This window comes from Gadus macrocephalus, chromosome 16, assembly GCF_031168955.1.
Source record: "Gadus macrocephalus chromosome 16, ASM3116895v1".
In the NCBI taxonomy this organism is placed as follows: domain Eukaryota; kingdom Metazoa; phylum Chordata; class Actinopteri; order Gadiformes; family Gadidae; genus Gadus; species Gadus macrocephalus.
This window is the reverse complement of record NC_082397.1, coordinates 657,570-676,830: the sequence shown is the minus strand read 5'-3', so window position 1 is coordinate 676,830 and position 19,261 is coordinate 657,570. Positions and strand designations below refer to the sequence as shown.

The 19,261-nt window shown below is 52.1% G+C and overlaps 1 protein-coding gene and 1 long non-coding RNA gene across 3 annotated transcripts; both read left to right on the top strand.

Moving 5' to 3' along the window:
- The first annotated feature begins 339 nt into the window (after positions 1 to 339).
- On the top strand, positions 340 to 18,770 carry ptgir (prostaglandin I2 receptor). Of its 2 annotated transcripts, XM_060076175.1 has the most exons (4): positions 340 to 499; positions 712 to 1,001; positions 1,048 to 1,895; positions 17,257 to 18,770. In XM_060076175.1, exons 3-4 carry the CDS (start codon positions 1,074 to 1,076, stop codon positions 17,554 to 17,556), a joined length of 1,122 nt encoding a protein of 373 aa, XP_059932158.1. In that variant the 5' UTR covers positions 340 to 499; positions 712 to 1,001; positions 1,048 to 1,073; the 3' UTR covers positions 17,557 to 18,770. The 2 variants fall into 2 exon arrangements, with proteins under 2 accessions (XP_059932158.1, XP_059932157.1); XM_060076174.1 differs by having other exon boundaries at positions 361 to 1,001.
- On the top strand, positions 5,464 to 6,233 carry LOC132475169 (uncharacterized). The gene is made up of 2 exons (XR_009529825.1): positions 5,464 to 5,672; positions 5,742 to 6,233. It is a non-coding gene; the product is annotated as an uncharacterized LOC132475169 (long non-coding RNA).
- Positions 18,771 to 19,261: the final 491 nt, after the last annotated feature.

The following is a 19,261-nucleotide window of genomic DNA, read 5'->3' as shown; positions in this document are numbered from 1 at the left end:
CGAGGTGCAACGTGGTCTGTGTTCTTCTCCATCCCACATCACGGACAAACCGTCCCCTCACAAGTTGCGGTCGTGTTTGTGTGTGTGTGTGTGTGTGTGTGTGTGTGTGTGTGTGTGTGTGTGTGTGTGTGTGTGGTCGGTGTGTGTGTGTGTGTGTCTCTAAAATAACTCCGGAGGTGGACCCAGAAGCTCTGATTCAAACTCGTCAATCAGAGCCCCGTGAGGACGGCTCATGTTGACAGCGTAGAGTCTAGATAGACCAACTTCATTTCCTTTTGTCGACCTGTTGACTCAGGGGGGCGGTGCCACAGCGAGGAAGGCGGGGCCACAGTGCGTCTGAGCCGGGGAGGGCGGGGCCAGAGGGCTCGCTGTGGGGAGCGGAACCGAAGACCGGCTGCGTGAAGGAGTGTAGGAGACGCCGAACATCTCTCAGCGGAGCGGAGTCAGAAAGAAGCATCTCTACTCTCCCCATACAGACGGAGGTGCGGACTCTGTCGAGGTACGTGGTGGTTATTATCTTAACACATCACTCACAGCTGTGAGGGAGACGCTGGTCAACCGGCTCTTCTCTTAATGAAGGGACTTAACGCGGGCACGTCTTTTTTTTTTGGAGTTTAATTCCTGAATGTTGAATGACAAAGTCTCCGCAGCATCGAGTCTCTCTGTGGTTCAACGTGTTGAGTCGCATCTCGTCCTGCTCCTCGTTCACAGATGGTCTCCGGACGGCAGCCCAGCGCGCCTCTGTGGTTGGACAAGGACTAATTGGTCTCCCACTGAGGAGAGTTACTGGTCCCACTGAGGAGAGTTACTGGTCCCAGTGAGGAGTGTTACTGGTCCAACTGAGGAGAGTTACTGGTCCCAGTGAGGAGTGTTACTGGTCCCAGTGAACATAGCCCTACTGGTCCCAGTGAGGAGTGTTACTGGTCCCAGTGAACAGAGCCCTACTGGTCCCAGTTAGGAGTGTTACTGGTCCCAGTGAGGAGTGTTACTGGTCCCAGTGAACAGTGTTACTGGTCCCAGTGAACAGAGCCCTACTGGTCCCAGTGACAGCCCTACTGGTCCCAGTGAGCAACATGCTGCTGAACGGCTCGTGCGGTAACATCACGGATATCATCGTGCGCTCCGGGCCCGGCATGAGCATCTTCTTCTTCGTGGCGGCGGTGGCGGGCAACCTGCTGGCGCTCTTCATCCTGGGCGTGGCCCAGAGGAGGAGGAGCTCCAAGCCGTCGGCGTTCTGCATCCTGGTGACGGGGCTGGTGGTGACGGACCTGCTGGGCACCTGCCTGCTCAGCCCGCCCGTCTTCGTGTGCTACGCGCGGCAGCGGTCCCTGCTGGGGCTGACGGGCGACCGCTCGCTCTGCGACCTCTTCGGCTTCGCCATGACCTTCTTCGGCCTGGCGCCCATGTTCATCCTGACGGCCATGGCGGTGGAGCGCTGCCTGGCCGTGTGCCGGCCCTACCTGTACGAGCAGCTGGCGCGGCGCTGCTTCACGCGCCTGGCGCTGCTGCTCATCTACCTGTTCAGCGCCGCCTTCTGCCTGCTGCCCTTCGCGGGCGTGGGGCGCCACCGGCAGTACTGCCCCGGGACCTGGTGCTTCATCGACATGTCGGGCGGGCGGGGCGGGGCGGCGGGGCTGGCCTTCTCCCTGTCCTACTCCTCCCTCATGGCGCTGCTCATTGGGGTGGTGTTCGTGTGCAACGGCGCCGTGATCGTCGCCCTGTGCCAGATGCACCGGAGCCAGCGCACGCGCCGCGGCTCGGTGGTCTCGGGCCGCGGCGCGGGGTCCCGCCGCCGCGCCCTGGGCTGGTTCGGCCAGGGGGAGGAGGAGCTGGACCACCTGATGCTGCTGGCCTCCATGACGCTCATCTTCGTGGTCTGCTCGCTGCCGCTCACGGTAAGGGTGTGTGTGTGTGTGTGTGTGTGTGTGTGTGTGTGTGTGTGTGTGTGTGTTGCAATGGAAAAATCCATATGTTTACTGTGAATCATTTAAGCTTTGTTTTCTATTGCCTTGTCCAGCCACCCTGCCTGTTCCTAGTGTTACCTAACATTAACCTTTGACCCTGGGTTACACCAGTCACGTTGAGCAGGGGTCCACTCATGCATTCCTCTGCTTGATGAGAACAAAGGAAACTCTTACTTCAGGTCAACATTTCCCTGATTTGATCATTAACAAGTGCATTGAAGGGAGGGGGTGACGGTGTTTAGATCGCTCTGTGGAGCTCTATTCTGGGCTCAGTCTGCTAGAGAGGAGACTAGTGTATGCAGACGTTCAGAGGTTCTTTTATACTACTATTCTGGGCTTTTTATTCAATTAGAAGTCTCTTCTTTCCTACACGCAATATCTCCTAAAGAAACTGCTGCGAGCGTGCGTGTGTCCGTGCGTGCGTGCCTGGGTGCGTGTGTCCATGCGTGCGTGTGTCCGTGCGTGCGTGCCTGGGTGCGTGTGTCCGTGCGTGCGTGCGTGCGTGCCTGGGTGCGTGTGTCCGTGCGTGCGTGCGTGCCTGGGTGCGTGTGTCCGTGCGTGCGTGTGTCCGTGCGTGCGTGCGTGCATGCGTGCGTGCGTGCCTGGGTGCGTGTGTCCGTGCGTGCGTGCGTGCCTGGGTGCGCGTGTGTGTACACCTGCGTTTGAATAGCACAACTCATGCTTGTCTCTCCTCTCTAACCCAACACACGCTGCCGCTCCTCAGAGGACCACTCAGTAGTCCGAGGCGTGGGCGGCCCCCGTGACGGGGAGCCCCGCTGGTTTGCATGGCGCCGGGGAGCGGCGGGAGGTCTGACATAACACTCATTTACATCTCCCTCGCACTGAGCTGCCCACCGTGTGGCGGTGTGTGTGCTTGTGTGTGTACATTTGTGTGCGTTAGTGTGTTTCCAAATCTCTGTGTGTGTGTGTGTGTGTGTGTGTGTGTGTGTGTGTGTGTGTGTGTGTGTGTGTGTGTGTGTGTGTGTGTGTGTGTGTGTGTGTGTGTGTGTGTGTGTGTGTGTGTGTGTGTGTGTGTGTGTGTGCGCGCGTGTGGGGCCCCAGTTCCTGTTTTAAATGTTGTGGTAAATGCCATCCCTGGAGGGCGGGGCTGCTCCTCCTGTAGTGAGTTCTTCTCCTTTTTTTTGTCCTGACACATCTTCAAATCCATCTCTATGTATAGCAGTATGAGGTAGTATCTTTATCTGGCAGGAAGAGACGTAGGATGAGAAAACAGTTTCGGGGTCTGAAAACTGATGTTTACAGGAAGTCTCGATTGGGTGATTGGGTGTGATTGGGTGTGAATGAAGATGACAGGGGAGAGGAGGTGGGCGTCTGAGGGACTGAACACCTCCCAGCTGAGGTACCTTTGGCAGCTCTCTGGGTCGGCCAGCTGCTACCTATAGCGCTAACACAATAACCGAACAACGGTGCGTGTCTTGGTCTCCACCACCCCGGGCCAGACTCCACACCGCTCAACCATGACACACGCAGACACAAAGACCATCAGTCAGTGGGCTGTCCCTGAGCAAACACCCACAGGACACCCGGACATGATACCAGAACCGCCCGCCACTCATCAGGCAGGTGATTGGACAATGGACACACCTGCTCCAAAATAATCGTTTGTTCTATTTCATGGAGGCTACACCGTCTAGGCCTCGACTTATGACCGAGTTATGTTAACATTACTATTGTTCTATCAATATAACATTCAGTGGCATTGGGTTGTCAGGTTAGTAGTTTCGTTCCGGTGTTTGCTCAGGATCTCTGGAACAAGAGCAGATTGTTCTTTCCGGTACGTGTGTACTCTGACTTTCTTAGGCGTGACCGTTTCTCCAGCTCCCTCCAAGGTACGACAGGCAGGCAGGCAGGCAGGCAGGCGGGCGGGCGGGCGGGCGGGCGGGCGGGCGGGCGGTCGTGGGGCAGGCACCTCTGACCCTACAATCAGGTCAAAGGTCACCAGCAGGACTGCTGTCCCCACCTCAGGGTTCCCCGCTGACCTCCAAGCAGGAGAGTGTCCTCTGTTACGTAAGGACCCCGATGGCCTGCGTTCCCCTCTCCAAAGCGTCCCTCCAGTCCCTGTATGACCCGCCATGAGGCTGACCCCATGATGGTACCACAGCTCCCCTGCTTTCCTCCCAGGCCGCCGGGGAGTGAACGCTAGGAGAGCAGTGAGATGAACCCTCGGTGTATCCCTCGGCTCCCTGGGGAACAGGGTTTGAGAGACGGGTTTACAGGCCAGAGGGGTGGTTGGTCTGCGACAGTACAACGGATTAGTGATGCTGTTACCCATGTGGTGCGTATTGTATTACAAGAACTCATAATAACGCTATATTTAGATGACTTAATTTGTGGATAAAACTCTGGTTTGGATTTGGATTAAATTTCATTGGAATGCGTTCCTTTCTCCAAACATGATGTGAAGAAGGTGGAATGGATGTTATTATGTTATACTACTACTACTACTACTTATAATGCTCAACGAATACTAATCTATTACCGTCAATGATTTAACCTCTATGTACTTCAGTTGGTGTGAAGTCCTCTGCTGTAGCTCCTTCCCCACGAGGACTTTGAACCAAAGCCTTCCTCTCTCTGCTGGGGGACAACAAACATTACTTTGTTAAGTGGAGACAGAAGTGTGTACTTCGATGCACACTTCTGTTTGAAGGCTTTCCAGCGAGGAGGTTCAGGCCTGTTGACTCCGGCCCTGACTCTAATGGAGACCATGTGGTATGTGGTGTCAGCGGGCCTTTCCAGAGGAGTCTGGAGGAGGCCATCACCAGCGTGGGCTGACCCTCCCCTCCCTGGGAAGGCTCTGGAAGGTGAGGAGAGGGATGATGGAGTCAGGCCGCAGACCGTCGAGTGTTCCCACAACGTTTCTGGAGTTCCATGGAACAGACCGTAAGCCTGTTCCATGGAAGTACAGGCTTACGGTCTGTTCCATGGAACAGACCGTAAGCCTGTTCCATGGAAGTACAGGCTTACGATACAGCCCCCCCCCCTCGGACAGCTGCAGGGTATCGGTCCGTTGATAACGCTGCCGTGACCCCTGGGCAAACCCATGCGGGGCTTCACTCGGCAGTCCGTGTCTCTTCTGCTCCTCGTCTTCGTCGGTTCAGCGCCGGGGGGGAAGGCCTCCCGTGCGGCCCAGTGGGACTCACTTCAGTTGTATTAGTAGTATTTGTGTTTCTTAATCACAGGCACGGTGTCAAAGGGCTCAGCAGGCCGTCTGCCTCGGGCCCGTGTGGTGCAGGTGGAGTCATTGGTGGAGCAGCCACTCTGTGTTCCACGGACGCTCTGCTTCGTGTGCGGAGCGTTGTAAGACGAGCACCGGGGCGGAGAGTGTGGGGGCGAGCCGACCACACTCGCCTCCATTGTCCTCGGCGGTGCTCTGGAAATGTAACAGGAGATGCTGCTCTGTGTGTACACAGCGCCGTGATGGAGCTCCAGGCAGGGTGGTGGTGTTCTAGGGTGGTGGTGATGGAGCTCCAGGCAGGGTGGTGGTGTTCTAGGAGGGCGGTGGTGTTCTAGGAGGGCGGTGGTGTTCTAGGAGGGCGGTGGTGTTCTAGGAGGGCGTGGTGTTCTAGGAGGGCGGTGGTGTTCTAGGAGGGTGGTGGTTCCCCTGGTCATGGATGGCCCTGGTGGATGAGCCTCAGCCAATACCCTTCCAGCGCTGGAGGTGAAGAACATGATGATGAAGAGGATGTGAGGGGAGCAGTGATCCTTCCTCCAAGGCGTTGATGATGAAGGGGAGGATGATGATGATGAGGAGAGGTGAGGGGAGCAGTGATCCTTCCTCCAAGGCGTTGATGATGAAGAGGAGGATGATGATGATGATGATGATGATGATGATGATGAGGAGAGGTGAGGGGAGCAGTGATGTCTTCACCTCGGTGTGTCTGATGACCGGGGCGTGCTGTGGCTGTGCTGCGGCCGTTAGTCAATATGGAAATAGATTTGAGTGGCGCCGTCGGGTATCAGTCACACACTCAGAGAGAGGGAGACACACACACACACACACACACACACACACACACACACACACACACACACACACACACACACACACACACACACACACACACACACACACACACACACACACACTCTCTACCACACTCTCTACCACACTCTCTCCCACACTCTCACACACATGGTTCAGAACAGAGAGAGAGAGGAAAATTAAACACTTTGATTATTATTGAGAATCCCAACATTAGAAGCCATTTCCAAACTCTTCTGTGGTTTGAATAATGAACTCCACAATGTTTTAAAGAGTATTGGAGATTTGAATCATACTTGGAATCCCAGACTGACTCATTGAATGATGGGGGAATTGTTTCCACATGAAATCGATATAATGTTCAGATAAACTTCCTCTGAATTCCCTGTGTTTCTGTCGCTGAGCAGCGTTCATGGCCCTTGGTGAGATGTGTGTCAGTATGTATCTGGCCCCCTCCGCTGGGCGGGGGTTTCCTTGGTGAGATGTGTGTCAGTATGTATCTGGATCTGTATGAATGCGTCCCACTTCACCTGAGATCCTGTATTAAGTCCCTCGGTTCCTGTCCAGGCCTGTAGACCGTGGTCCTTGTGGGTGGGTTTCTGCCTGTTTGTTAAGCAGAGCCTCCTTGGCATCGACCGCTCAGAGCCCTCTCTGTGGGGGGGCTGGCTCTGCCTGGGCGCGCCCCGCCACACGGCGGCGGAGAGCTGATGGCGCTGGGGTGCTGTTTGAAGGACCGTGCTGCAGAACCTGGAGCAGATGTTTTGCAAACGCTTTTTAAGGTCTGCATTTCTCAATGGCCATAGTATTGAACTCATTACTTATTTATTGACTCTGTATTGATCAATTATTCACTGGCTGAATTAATGGTGCAGAGCCTGGGCAACATCCAGATGTTTGGTGGAGGGGAGTGGCTGGGCCACATCCAGAGGTTTTGGTAGAGGCACTTAATACATTTGACTATAAAGTTAAAGAGTGCGTGTGTGTGTGTGTGTGTGTGTGTGTGTGTGTGTGTGTGTGTGTGTGTGTGTGTGTGTGTGTGTGTGTGTGTGTGTGTGTGTGTGTGTGTGTGTGTGTGTGTGTGTGTGTGTGTGTGTGTGTGTCCCTGTGCACCTAAAATACACACTTTTACCTCAGTAAAATCTATTGTGACCTTGCGATGAGAAGACACTTTCTCACGAATTCTGTCCTCAAACTGTGTGTGTGTGTGTGTGGGTGTGGGTGGGTGTGGGTGTGGGTGGGTGCGGTGTGTGTGTGTGTCTCATTTCCTCAGACTAGTGGTTGAGTATCTAAACCTCACTCCACTCTGTCTTTTTCTCCAGTAAAGTTATGCCATAAGAAATATTTTAAACCAAAGTTCAGGATAACTGCGGTCAGTGAATCCCATCTAGAAGAGCGTCAGGGAGGAGCATTCTGCTCTGAGGAAGTTCCCAGACATGAGCCGTTGAGGGAGAGTGAGCAGCTGCCATCAGTGGGTGAAACGTCTTGTTCCTGTCTCGGTGGTTAAAGTTCTCATCCGTTGCATCATTGACGAAACTCAAACCCGTGGGCGATACTCAGGATGTTACCCCCGAGGGAAACAACCGCCGGCCCCATCCGGGTCCCCCCCAACACCCCCTCGCCTGGCTCCGCCCGCCTAAGTACTACGTCGGGGTCTGAGGTATGTTACTGGGTTTTCTCCGTCCCAATTTTCTGCGTCCAATCAGCGAACAGAGCGAGTGGCTGAGAACAATGACGTTAAAGTCAGCTCTCGTTGACGGACATCTTCACGCACGGTTCTTGGTTTGTTACAGCCTGCGCGCAACGTGATTCCCGGCCCAACGTTAGCGACTGGTTATGGCAGATCCAGAGTCGAACTGGGCTGATCCAATAGTTTTAAACTCCAACAGACACCCGCCTTCAAGTGAGTTAACGTTTGTCAATCGAGTAGGTCCAGACAGTGCAAATGAAATGAAGTACGAGAGTCTGGTAGGACCAGGCTCAGTCCCAGCCCCCCCCCCCCCCCCCCACACACACACACGCACCCTAGACCTGCGTATCATTTCTGGGCCGAAACAGGATTAATTGGAACCATGAGTTGGACTGATCCCTCGGATTACTGAGCCGTGATGACCTGTAGCTGCAGGTCATCCGGTTTTGGGAATAGCCCCCCCCCCCCCCCCCCTCCCCCGATAGATTAGCGCCATCTCTCAATTTTATATTGATTCAAAACTACAATACACCTAACACAGATCCATAACAACGATTTCCCATTACAAATGTTGTTTCTGTGCAGCCACTTTCCTCTCCAATAAGCAACAAGGCAACTCTGTTCAACAACGATGGATCCAAAACAAACACCCAGCAATACAGCCAGCGGACAGGAAAAACGAAAACATAACCAATCAGGTTTTATGCAGCCAGACAGGTTACAGTTGAAGTATTAAATATGTTGCAAGGGTTCATATCTAGCGGGGGAGGAGCCTATTGGAACAGGGCTCATTAGATCAGGATGAGGTCATTGATGGGTTTTCCACAGTGCAGGCAGGATGACAGGGGGAGGGGTGAGGAGGGGGGAGGGTTGGGTGAGGAGAGGGGGGGAGGGTTGGGTGAGGAGAGGGGGGATCGGGGGGAGGGTTGGGTGAGGAGGGGGGAGGGTGAGGAGAGGGGTAGCGTTGGGTGAGGAGAGGGGGGAGCGGGGTGAGGAGGGGGGAGGGTGAGGAGAGGGGTCGCGTTGGGTGACTGCGGTGGTGATTTGGAGGTGATCTGGACCAGCTCTCTGTGGAGGTGCATCAATAAAGCAATCATGTGAGTGCTCATGTAAGCACTCCGTTCCGTTCAGTAATCATGTGAGTGTTCCTCCTGTTGGCTGAGGTGCGGCTCCTCAATCTCAAAGGGCTTCAGCAGCGGCCCTAGGATGTTGAAATGTCATTAAGGGAAAGCCCTAGAGGTACTGGGATCATGTACTGGGATCAGGCCTAGCTGTACTGGGATCAGCCCAAGCTGTACCGGCCTCATCCCAGATGTGCAGAAAGCCCATGCCTGCCTGTTCAGTTCAGTCTCTGGATGGCCCTGTCAGGTCATATCATCATGGCTCACTGGACTGTACGAGGAGCATGATTCATGTTTGTGTGGTCGGTCTCTGTGGGCTCAATGCATCTGGAGCTCAGATAATCAGAGCCAACAACCCATCTGAATCTGAGTGTTTCCAGATAAGAACAATCTAGTCATCGATCCAGTAATTATCGAACATGAGGTAATTTCCCCGGTGACTCTGGTTCAAACCACAATCAGGTTGTTCTAGAAGAACTTGTTTTTTGAGATGTAACAGTCCTGAATAAGAAGTGGAAGTGAGTCCGTCCTGACCCAGTGTTTCCTCGGTGCTTTCCCTCGGCTGACTGGGGGCTGTGGTTCGGCCAGCCTGGTGTGAAGGGACGGGACGAGTAGACTCGTGTTGTGATTGGTCCATTAGGTGTGAGGTCACTACAGACTGGCTGGATGTCCCCCTGTGTCTTCACACACTGGGTGGCACCTGTCCTTCAGCCTGAACTAGAGCTCTTAAACCAACCTTAACTACAGCCCCTGGCGGTTCGACAGCTCTCTCTTTACTGAGAGACCTCGGTTCCGTGAACAGTGGTGTGTCTGCCAGCAGAGCTATTGTTGTCTGCTCCACCGAGTCCCGATGGGAGGGAGATGGTTTGGTGCAGAGCTTCTCCAGTCTTCTCCACACACAAACCATCCCTTCTCTTTATCAATGTTGTCATCTCTGCTATTTGCATATTTGTATAAACTCTTTCATTGGAGATGACATCTGACATTTAACCGGTTTTCTTTCTTCTTTTTCTGGAAACCAGTGTTTTCTTTTGATGATTGAGGAGTCCAACAGTGTGTAGGGTGAGGGTTAGTCCTCCAGTGTGTACGGTGAGGGTTAGTCCTCCAGTGTGTAGGGTGAGGGTTAGTCCTCCAGTGTGTAGGGTGAGGGTTAGTCCTCCAGTGTGTAGGGTGAGGGTTAGTCCTCCAGTGTGTAGGGTGAGGGTTAGTCCTCCAGTGTGTACGGTGAGGGTTAGTCCTCCAGTGTGTAGGGTGAGGGTTAGTCCTCCAGTGTGTACGGTGAGGGTTAGTCCTCCAGTGTGTAGGGTGAGGGTTAGTCCTCCAGTGTGTAGGGTGAGGGTTAGTCCTCCAGTGTGTACGGTGAGGGTTAGTCCTCCAGTGTGTACGGTGAGGGTTAGTCCTCCAGTGTGTAGGGTGAGGGTTAGTCCTCCAGTGTGTAGGGTGAGGGTTAGTCCTCCAGTGTGTAGGGTGAGGGTTAGTCCTCCAGTGTGTACGGTGAGGGTTAGTCCTCCAGTGTGTACGGTGAGGGTTAGTCCTCCAGTGTGTAGGGTGAGGGTTAGTCCTCCAGTGTGTAGGGTGAGGGTTAGTCCTCCAGTGTGTACGGTGAGGGTTAGTCCTCCAGTGTGTACGGTGAGGGTTAGTCCTCCAGTGTGTAGGGTGAGGGTTAGTCCTCCAGTGTGTAGGGTGAGGGTTAGTCCTCCAGTGTGTAGGGTGAGGGTTAGTCCTCCAGTGTGTAGGGTGAGGGTTAGTCCTCCAGTGTGTAGGGTGAGGGTTAGTCCTCCAGTGTGTACGGTGAGGGTTAGTCCTCCAGTGTGTAGGGTGAGGGTTAGTCCTCCAGTGTGTAGGGTGAGGGTTAGTCCTCCAGTGTGTAGGGTGAGGGTTAGTCCTCCAGTGTGTAGGGTGAGGGTTAGTCCTCCAGTGTGTAGGGTGAGGGTTAGTCCTCCAGTGTGTAGGGTGAGGGTTAGTCCTCCAGTGTGTAGGGTGAGGGTTAGTCCTCCAGTGTGTACGGTGAGGGTTAGTCCTCCAGTGTGTAGGGTGAGGGTTAGTCCTCCAGTGTGTAGGGTGAGGGTTAGTCCTCCAGTGTGTACGGTGAGGGTTAGTCCTCCAGTGTGTACGGTGAGGGTTAGTCCTCCAGTGTGTAGGGTGAGGGTTAGTCCTCCAGTGTGTAGGGTGAGGGTTAGTCCTCCAGTGTGTAGGGTGAGGGTTAGTCCTCCAGTGTGTAGGGTGAGGGTTAGTCCTCCAGTGTGTAGGGTGAGGGTTAGTCCTCCAGTGTGTACGGTGAGGGTTAGTCCTCCAGTGTGTACGGTGAGGGTTAGTCCTCCAGTGTGTAGGGTGAGGGTTAGTCCTCCAGTGTGTAGGGTGAGGGTTAGTCCTCCAGTGTGTAGGGTGAGGGTTAGTCCTCCAACAGTGTGTACGGTGAGGGTTAGTCCTCCAGTGTGTAGGGTGAGGGTTAGTCCTCCAACAGTGTGTAGGGTGAGGGTTAGTCCTCCAACAGTGTGTAGGGTGAGGGTTAGTCCTCCAACAGTGTGTACGGTGAGGGTTAGTCCTCCAGTGTGTAGGGTGAGGGTTAGTCCTCCAACAGTGTGTACGGTGAGGCTCCTCCTAGGCTCGGCTCCTCCTCCACAGGGCAAGAGGACATCCTGGGACAGCCTGGGACAGCCTGGGACAGCCTGGGACAGTCTGGGACAGCCTGGGCCAGCCTGGGACAGCCTGGGACCGCCTGGGACAGTGCGGTCTGTTTTGTTGGCCTGCTTTACTTTACTTTACTTTATTATGGATCCCCATTAGCACGTGCCTCAACAGCATGGCTATTCTTCCTGGGGTCCTTCACACCCAAAAACACACATCATACACAACAACACTACAGATACACACATACATAGACAATAGTTCACTTACAAAAATTCAGAAGAATTTCAGAAATTACAGGTTTACAGTATTATGAATTGCATAATCAAGAGGGAGAAAAGGGTTAAAAACATACCCATTACAATGACTGTTCATTTGTGTACATAAATGTACTAATAGTACCAAAAACACAACACAACCGGCACTGCTGTTATTCTATCATAGTTAAACACAGATCAGTCAAGTTCATGAAATATTGGCAGCCTGCCTGTCCCAGCTTGCCCTCTTCTTCTGCTCCGACTGGTTCTCCCGGTGGCTCTGCGCCGCTCCGGGGCTCTACTGGTTCTCATGGTCACATACTGCTGGACATTGTTCCACTGAAGGTTCCCCGCTCACCTAAACCTCAAGTGGTGAACTCTGAGCTCTCTCCAGCCCGCAGAAACGCTTATTGTGGTGCGTTGAATGCCAACTGTTCTGGTTCCCACGGACACAACTTATTTTCTTTTGGTCAGAAATCGATATCGAAATATTGCATACTTCTCATCAACAACGCATTCTGCTTGTCTTTCTCCAAGCCTCCCTTCTTCCCTGTTTCCATTTCCTTCTCCTCTCAAAGCGATTCCTTCCAATATGGACGAGGAATCGGAGCTGCTGTGACATATGTTGCCGATCTTGTTTGAAAGTGCCTTAAATGAAGTAGTACAGGTTTTTCTGCCCATGCATGAATGTACACCCAACAACCAAGAACTAACCCCGCGAACCGCACTCCTGGTTCCCAGCCCAGGTTCTGTGACATTCACTACAGAGGTTCTGCCATATCACAGTAGGACTGCTGGATCAGAGGTTTTGCTGTCACTCGGTTGGACTGCTGGATCAGAGGTTTTGCTGTCACTCGGTTGGACTGCTGGATTAGAGGTTCTGCTATAACACAGTAGGACTGCTGGATCCCAATTTACCAGGTCTTAAAAGTATAATCTACAACAGAGAAAGTTTGTTGGACTTAAACAATTTTAAAAAAGACAGTCATGATATTTATTCTCTATAGTTGCCCTTCTAAGAATTACGTTTTATTTAGGGGCCAATGAAACGTAATCTGGTGTGACCCTTTCTACACACATTCACTGAGGGAGTTATTGAAACAGCCTTTATAACCACAGATGACCAAGAACTCTTCCTCAATCATTTACTGAGTAACCGAGTTCAACGTTCAATGAAATGAAGCCCAACAGGAAGGCCCCGTTGACGCCTCCCTGTTCCACTCTGATCCGCCCCTGAGCTCAGAGGGAGGGACTGTGGAAGCATGTCATACTCAGGGACTTGCCTGTCCACTCACACCCAGACAACAAGGCGTTGTTTGAAGGCTCCTGCCTTAAGTCATGACAGCAGAATAATAACTCAGTACGCCGCAGTAAGAACTGAGGATCTGTTGTTCCCAAATTACCTTTCTGAAACATAAGTCTGGTCCCCAGATAGAGTAAACGTTGACAAAATACACAAGTATTCTTCTGCTGTCAGACACGTGACAATAGTGGATATTATAGAGATACTTTTTTGTGCAAATCCTTATAGTTGAATACATTTATAACATTTAACCCTTAATCCTTGATCTCTTTATTCATATTATTCCATTAGTTGTGTGTTTGACTGAGCGTTATGATCTCCTGTTTGGTGTTGGTTTGAGTGACAGACCTGCGCCGTGTGTGGGCGGCTGTGGCGGGGTAAGATGGCCACCGCTCCTCAGCCTGTGGTGAGCAGGACCCACAGGCTGAGGAGCGAGGGGAATCACCCGTTAGGTCACAGCTAGCCTCCCTACCACGGGCAGTGCGGTTCAATGAACTAGTTCAATGAACTAGTTCAATGAACTAGTTCATTGAACGAGTACATTTTCCTATGAACTTTGAACTGAACTTGTGACATTCTGAATTGATGCTTAGGTCCAGATGACATTTTTATTTTTATTGTTTTATTGTGATGATTAAAACAGGTGTACAAATAATATCCACAACAATTTGAGATTGTAGCGATGGGCAGCTGGTAATTGAGGGGATTCATTTTAAAAGATAAGCACAGAATAGTTACTCCCACAGTTTTTCTTCGGTTAATAAAACAAACTCTTAATAAACTGAACATGAACGAGTTCAAAACTGAATTGGTGAACTATGAAATTGAATTTATTCATTTTGTTTTGCACAAACTCAACTTTGAACTAGTTAATGTGAAGTGTGAACTTGCACAACACTGACCACGGGATGTGCTTTTGAAGTTGCAGCAGTCTACATTTCAACCAGCTCGTACAGCTAGTATATGGGACATATATCAAGACTCACTCGTTCAGAGTTCACCTGGACCCTGCATAGCCCGCGCTCAGAGCTCCGAGAGCAGTGTGGTCTCTGCGTGTCTCTTCGGTGCATTCAGTCTGTAAACCAAACACGGGAGAGACGCATCTCAACAGGTTTTAATATCTGATGTGGCGACGGACGGTGGCGGGAAACAGGAACCAGCCGCTGAGCGGGTATCTCATAACGCACAACGTGACTCTCATGATACTGAGAGTCTCATGATGAGAGCATGAAACTGGTGATACTGAGAGTCTCATGATGAGAGCATGAGACTGATGATACTGAGAGTCTCATGATGAGAGCATGAGACTGATGATACTGAGAGTCTCATGGTGAGAGCATGAGACGCTCATGATACAGAGAGTCTCATGATGAGAGCTTGAGACTCTCATGATACTGAGAGTCTCATGATGAGAGCTTGAGACGCTCATGATACTGAGTCTCATGATGAGAGCACGAGATTCTCATGATACTGAGAGTCTCAGGATGAGAGCTTGAGACGCTCATGATACAGAGCGTCTCATGCTATCATCATGAGGCACTCATGACACAGAGAGTCTCATGATGAGAGCACGAGACTGGTGATACTGAGAGTCTCATGATGAGAGCATGAGACGGATGATACTGAGAGTCTCATGATGAGAGCATGAGACTGATACTGAGTCTCATGATGAGAGCATGAGACTGATGATACTGAGTCTCATGATGAGAGCATGAGACTGATGATAGTGAGTCTCATGATGAGAGCATGAGACGCTCATGATAGAGTCTCATGATGAGAGCTTCAGACGCTCATGATACAGAGAGTCTCATGATGAGAGCATGATTCTGTCCCCAGGGTCGGCCCTTGAGGAAGACATCAGGAGAGGATTCTCATCCCGTGCCCCTTACTCATCATGAAGGACAAGCCGTACCGCTGAGCCATCATAAGGATACTAATAATAGAATAATGCAGCAGGGAGTCTTAAAATGTTGTTGACGAGTTGTGCTGCAAAGAGAGTCGATAATGCAGACACACGTTTTTTGGACGCCATTAGAAGGCTATCTACAGCGTGCATCAGCTCCTCTTACCTCCGCCAGCCCTCAGTCTCATCACTGTATTGTCCGGTATCGAACCCGCCCCACTTACCCCCAGCTAACGATCCAGGAGGGGAGTGGATCAGGCAGGAAGCCGTCCTCTGGGGCCAAGAGGTAAACGAGGTTCTGATCCATTATGGATGCCTTTCTCGAGTGCGTCCTGCTAATGGCCCCCATGACTCCAAGAGCCTCAATATTTACATGGAAACAGCGATACACCAACTTGGAATGAACGTGTGTGTGTGTGTGTGTGTGTGTGTGCGTGTGTGTGTGTGTGTGTGTGTGTGTGTGTGTGTGTGTGTGTGTGTGTGTGTGTGTGTGTGTGTGTGTGTGTGTGTGTGTGTGTGTGTGTGTGTGTGTGTGTGTGTGTGTGTGTGTGTGTGTGCGTGTGTGTACACAGTGCGTGGAGCTGCCTCCTCCAGTAAATCACCCACAGCGGCCTGGTCCTGTCCATGCATCAACACGCTACTGTTTTAGGAGAGCCAGGCTGCATGCCTCGCGACCCCCCAGGCAGAGCGGGTCTGAGGGGTGCTGGTGTCTGCCCCCCCTCTGCCCAGAGTCCTCCTGCGGGCCTTAAGAGGCAGGGGGGCACGCGGCTCTGAGGTCCCGTCGTCACGGAGACGGATGTCTGTTTCCAGCGCCTCGTTAGTGTGTTGACGTTAGTAGGGCTCTGTTTGAACGGCACTGCTTTGATGATATATGAACACAACCACAACCACAACCACGTTGGGGTTCCTCATCGGGTCGGGGCCTTGTCGGGGCCCTGGGGGGGCCCTGGGGGGGGCTGACGCCTCACCACTCTGTTTCTCAGCTGGAAACAGCAGCACGCGCTGTGACTCACACATCTGTGAGTCACAGCGATGCTGTTTCACAGCATCGGGCAGAGATCTGTTAAGTGAGGAAAGGATCATTGTCACCTGATTAGGCAACTGAAGAACTGTGACCCAACCGCCTCCACAAGAATCAGTTCCTGTAAACAGCGTCTGGTTCACAAGCATTGCTGAGTATTTATAGGATGGAAAGAGAACTACATGTCTTTCTTCCTCTCTATGGATGCATGTGTGATGGTTTGGCTGGGTTAGAGTGCCTCACAGCCACACTCAGCCTGAGTCTGCTGCTTCTCGGAAGAAACCTGTTCACTTCGGCTCTGGACTCTAATGTGCCCTCTGACTTCACTCTCTTTCCTACTGGCTCACTCTCTCTTTCCCACTCACTCACTCTCTCTTTCCCGCTCACTCACTCTCTCTTTCCCCACTGACTCACTCTCTTTCCCGCTCACTCACTCTCAATTTTCCACCCGATCACTCTCTCTCTCTCTCTCTCTCTCTCTCTCTCTCTCTCTCTCTCTCTCTCTCTCTCTCTCTCTCTCTCTCTCTCTCTCTCTCTCTCTCTCTCTCTCTCTCTCTCTCTCTCTCTCTCTCTCTCTCTCTCTCTCTCTCGACCCCTCTTCTCCGTTCTCTCTCTCTCCTCCTCATCCTCTCATCCTGGCCACCTGATTGGTTCCCCCACCCGGGGCTTAGCAACAGAATAGGAAACGGTTACCGGGCCCCAGCTGCCCTCAATCCAGAGGGTGTTTCATTAGGGCCGTCGTGATGGAAACTTCATCCGGCCGGAATCATCCAGAACAACACGTGGATGGGGGGGGGCGCCCGGCTGTCTGCGCCCGGCTCGGCCAGCCAATCAGAAACTTCTGTTTGTACGGGTCCTTCTGGTGTAGGGTCTGAAAGGCCGTCAGGTCAACATGTGTGCTGGTCGGTTGTCTCAGTCTCTCTTATGATATCCTTGTTATCATCACTTGCAGTAACCAGGGAGAGTTTGCTCACAAGATGATAAGGCTTGTATCGGTGGACTACTTGGGGTTTCAGCTCTCATGTGACATCGATTGTGCAGATAGCATGACGTGAAAAATATCGTTTTGAAGCACGTTAGCATTTAGCTTCTACCGGTATACACCGAATATGTAGAAGCAGCTAGCCTCTAGCCATATAAACGGGGGTCCCACAAGAAGACAACAAGAAATACCATGTCCATTTAAGCTTAGCATTGTATTTCAAAAAATGTAATGGAGTCTCTCTAAAACTGTGAAAGGAGTCGGGCCCCAGAATTATAAAAGAGAATAATAAAAAAAGAAAGAAGAGCAATATTTGAGGGCTGCCTTTAGCACTCACACGGTGTACCTTCTGGTGGTGGATCACGGTCTCCTCTTCGTCCTCAGATCGCCGGCTTCATCAACGCCGTCCGGCCGTTGGCTGACGACGGGGGCAACCTGACGGCGTTCCGCTTCCACGCCTTCAACCCCATCGTGGACCCCTGGGTCTTCATCATCTGCCGCAAGTCGGTTCTGCGCCACTTCTACCTGCTGCTGCGCTGCCGCCTCGCACGCTGCGGCGTGAAGACCGCCGCGGCCAGCGCCCCGTCCTGCACGCCGGCCCGGTCCCAGCACCTTGGGGGCCCCGACCCGGCTGGCCGGCCCCTCACGGAGGGCAACCCACCCGGCCCGGGGTCCCGCTGCTGACCCGCGACCGGGGCTCTGGAGCTTAGCCCGCGATGCTACTGTGATGGATCCCTCCGAGACCCCCGGCCTGCGTCCTGGTCCCCCGGCCTCCCTCTGCAGGAGGGGGGATGGATTTGTTTTGGGGTCCAGGTCAGAGATCCAGGGGTGATGAATATGTTGTCTCTGTGGACAGCGGCTGTCAGCTCATGTGGGCCCTTGGTGACCAGAGGTGCTGGCCCTACGAGTGCCCAGCGGAGAGTGGAGCATTCGGACGGCCAGGAGAAGACTCCTCGCTGAGGTGAGGAGGCTGAAGAGGGGACAGGAGACTGAGGACTTCAACAGAACGTTCTGGATGTTTGTATTGGGAACTACCTAATTGTAAAGTATGACTCGCGATTGTGTCACGGGGCACAGCACTTTAACCAGACTGAACCACTAACCTACTGTAAAAGACTAATGTTGAACCAAGTCTTGCATGCTGTATACAACCCTCATAGTGTAGAGCTTGTTGTCTGCGTGCATGCTTATACCAAACCCCATGTGAGGCAACAAGACAGAATCGCATCCCGATCCATCTCCAGTGTTTTTGTGAGCCGGAAGTCCTGAGCTGACCCATGGCTGCTGACTGAAGGAGAGGAGATGTTAAGCCCAGCAGAACCTCTACAGCCATGGTGACATCAGGACTGGAAGGTGATGCTGTGGGAGGCTGCTGGGTTATTGAGAGGCCCAGCGATACTGCCTGGGAGACCCTGATACCAGGAGGGACACGGTTCAATTAGGTCAATCACTCTGAGGGGCCCACAATGCAATGCAATCATTTCTTTAAAATCCTATCAACAGACACAAATCTATTATCATGCAGACGCTTATTGTATTCAACGGATCAATATTGTATACTTCCCTCAGAAACATTGATCTCAAACCAAGCTACCCCTTGCTTCAGCCTTGAATATGTGAAGTGAATTGTTTTGCTTTTGAAAACATTTGTACTGCCAGATCTGTGTGATCTAATGTCAAGGTGTTTGATGCGCGATGTTCTGTACTGACATCTCCAGAGTGTGTTGTGATTGCCAGACCACTGTTTGTAGATCATTTAATAACCTTTGACCTTCAAACTTATGCTGAGTGACCTTCTTTGAGTCAGCAGCGTTTCGTGACCTGCACATTTGGTCGTTTGTCTTCGGTTTCAATGCATTCATTTTTGTAAAATAATAAATTAAGTTATAAAACGTGAATCTGCTTTGATCTCGTGGGATCATTTAAGTTTACTTTTCTATTTCCAGCAGTGTGCCGACCAAACCAAACTCTGCTCTTCCTTTAGTTAGCTTTTCTTTACAAGTGGGTCACTTCCAGCTTAAGTTTTCTTTTTGCGCAGGTTGGACTCTACGGTCCAGAGTCACAGTACAGGTTGGACTCTACGGTCCAGAGTCACAGTACAGGTTGGACTCTACGGTCCAGAGTCACAGTACAGGTTGGACTCTACGGTCCAGAGTCACAGTACAGGTTGGACTCTACGGTCCAGAGTCACAGTACAGGTTGGACTCTACGGTCCAGAGTCACAGTACAGGTTGGACTCTACGGTCCAGAGTCACAGTACAGGTTGGACTCTACGGTCCAGAGTCAAAGTACAGGTTGGACTCTACGGTCCAGAGTCACAGTACAGGTTGGACTCTACGGTCCAGAGTCACAGTACAGGTTGGACTCTACGGTCCAGAGTCACAGTACA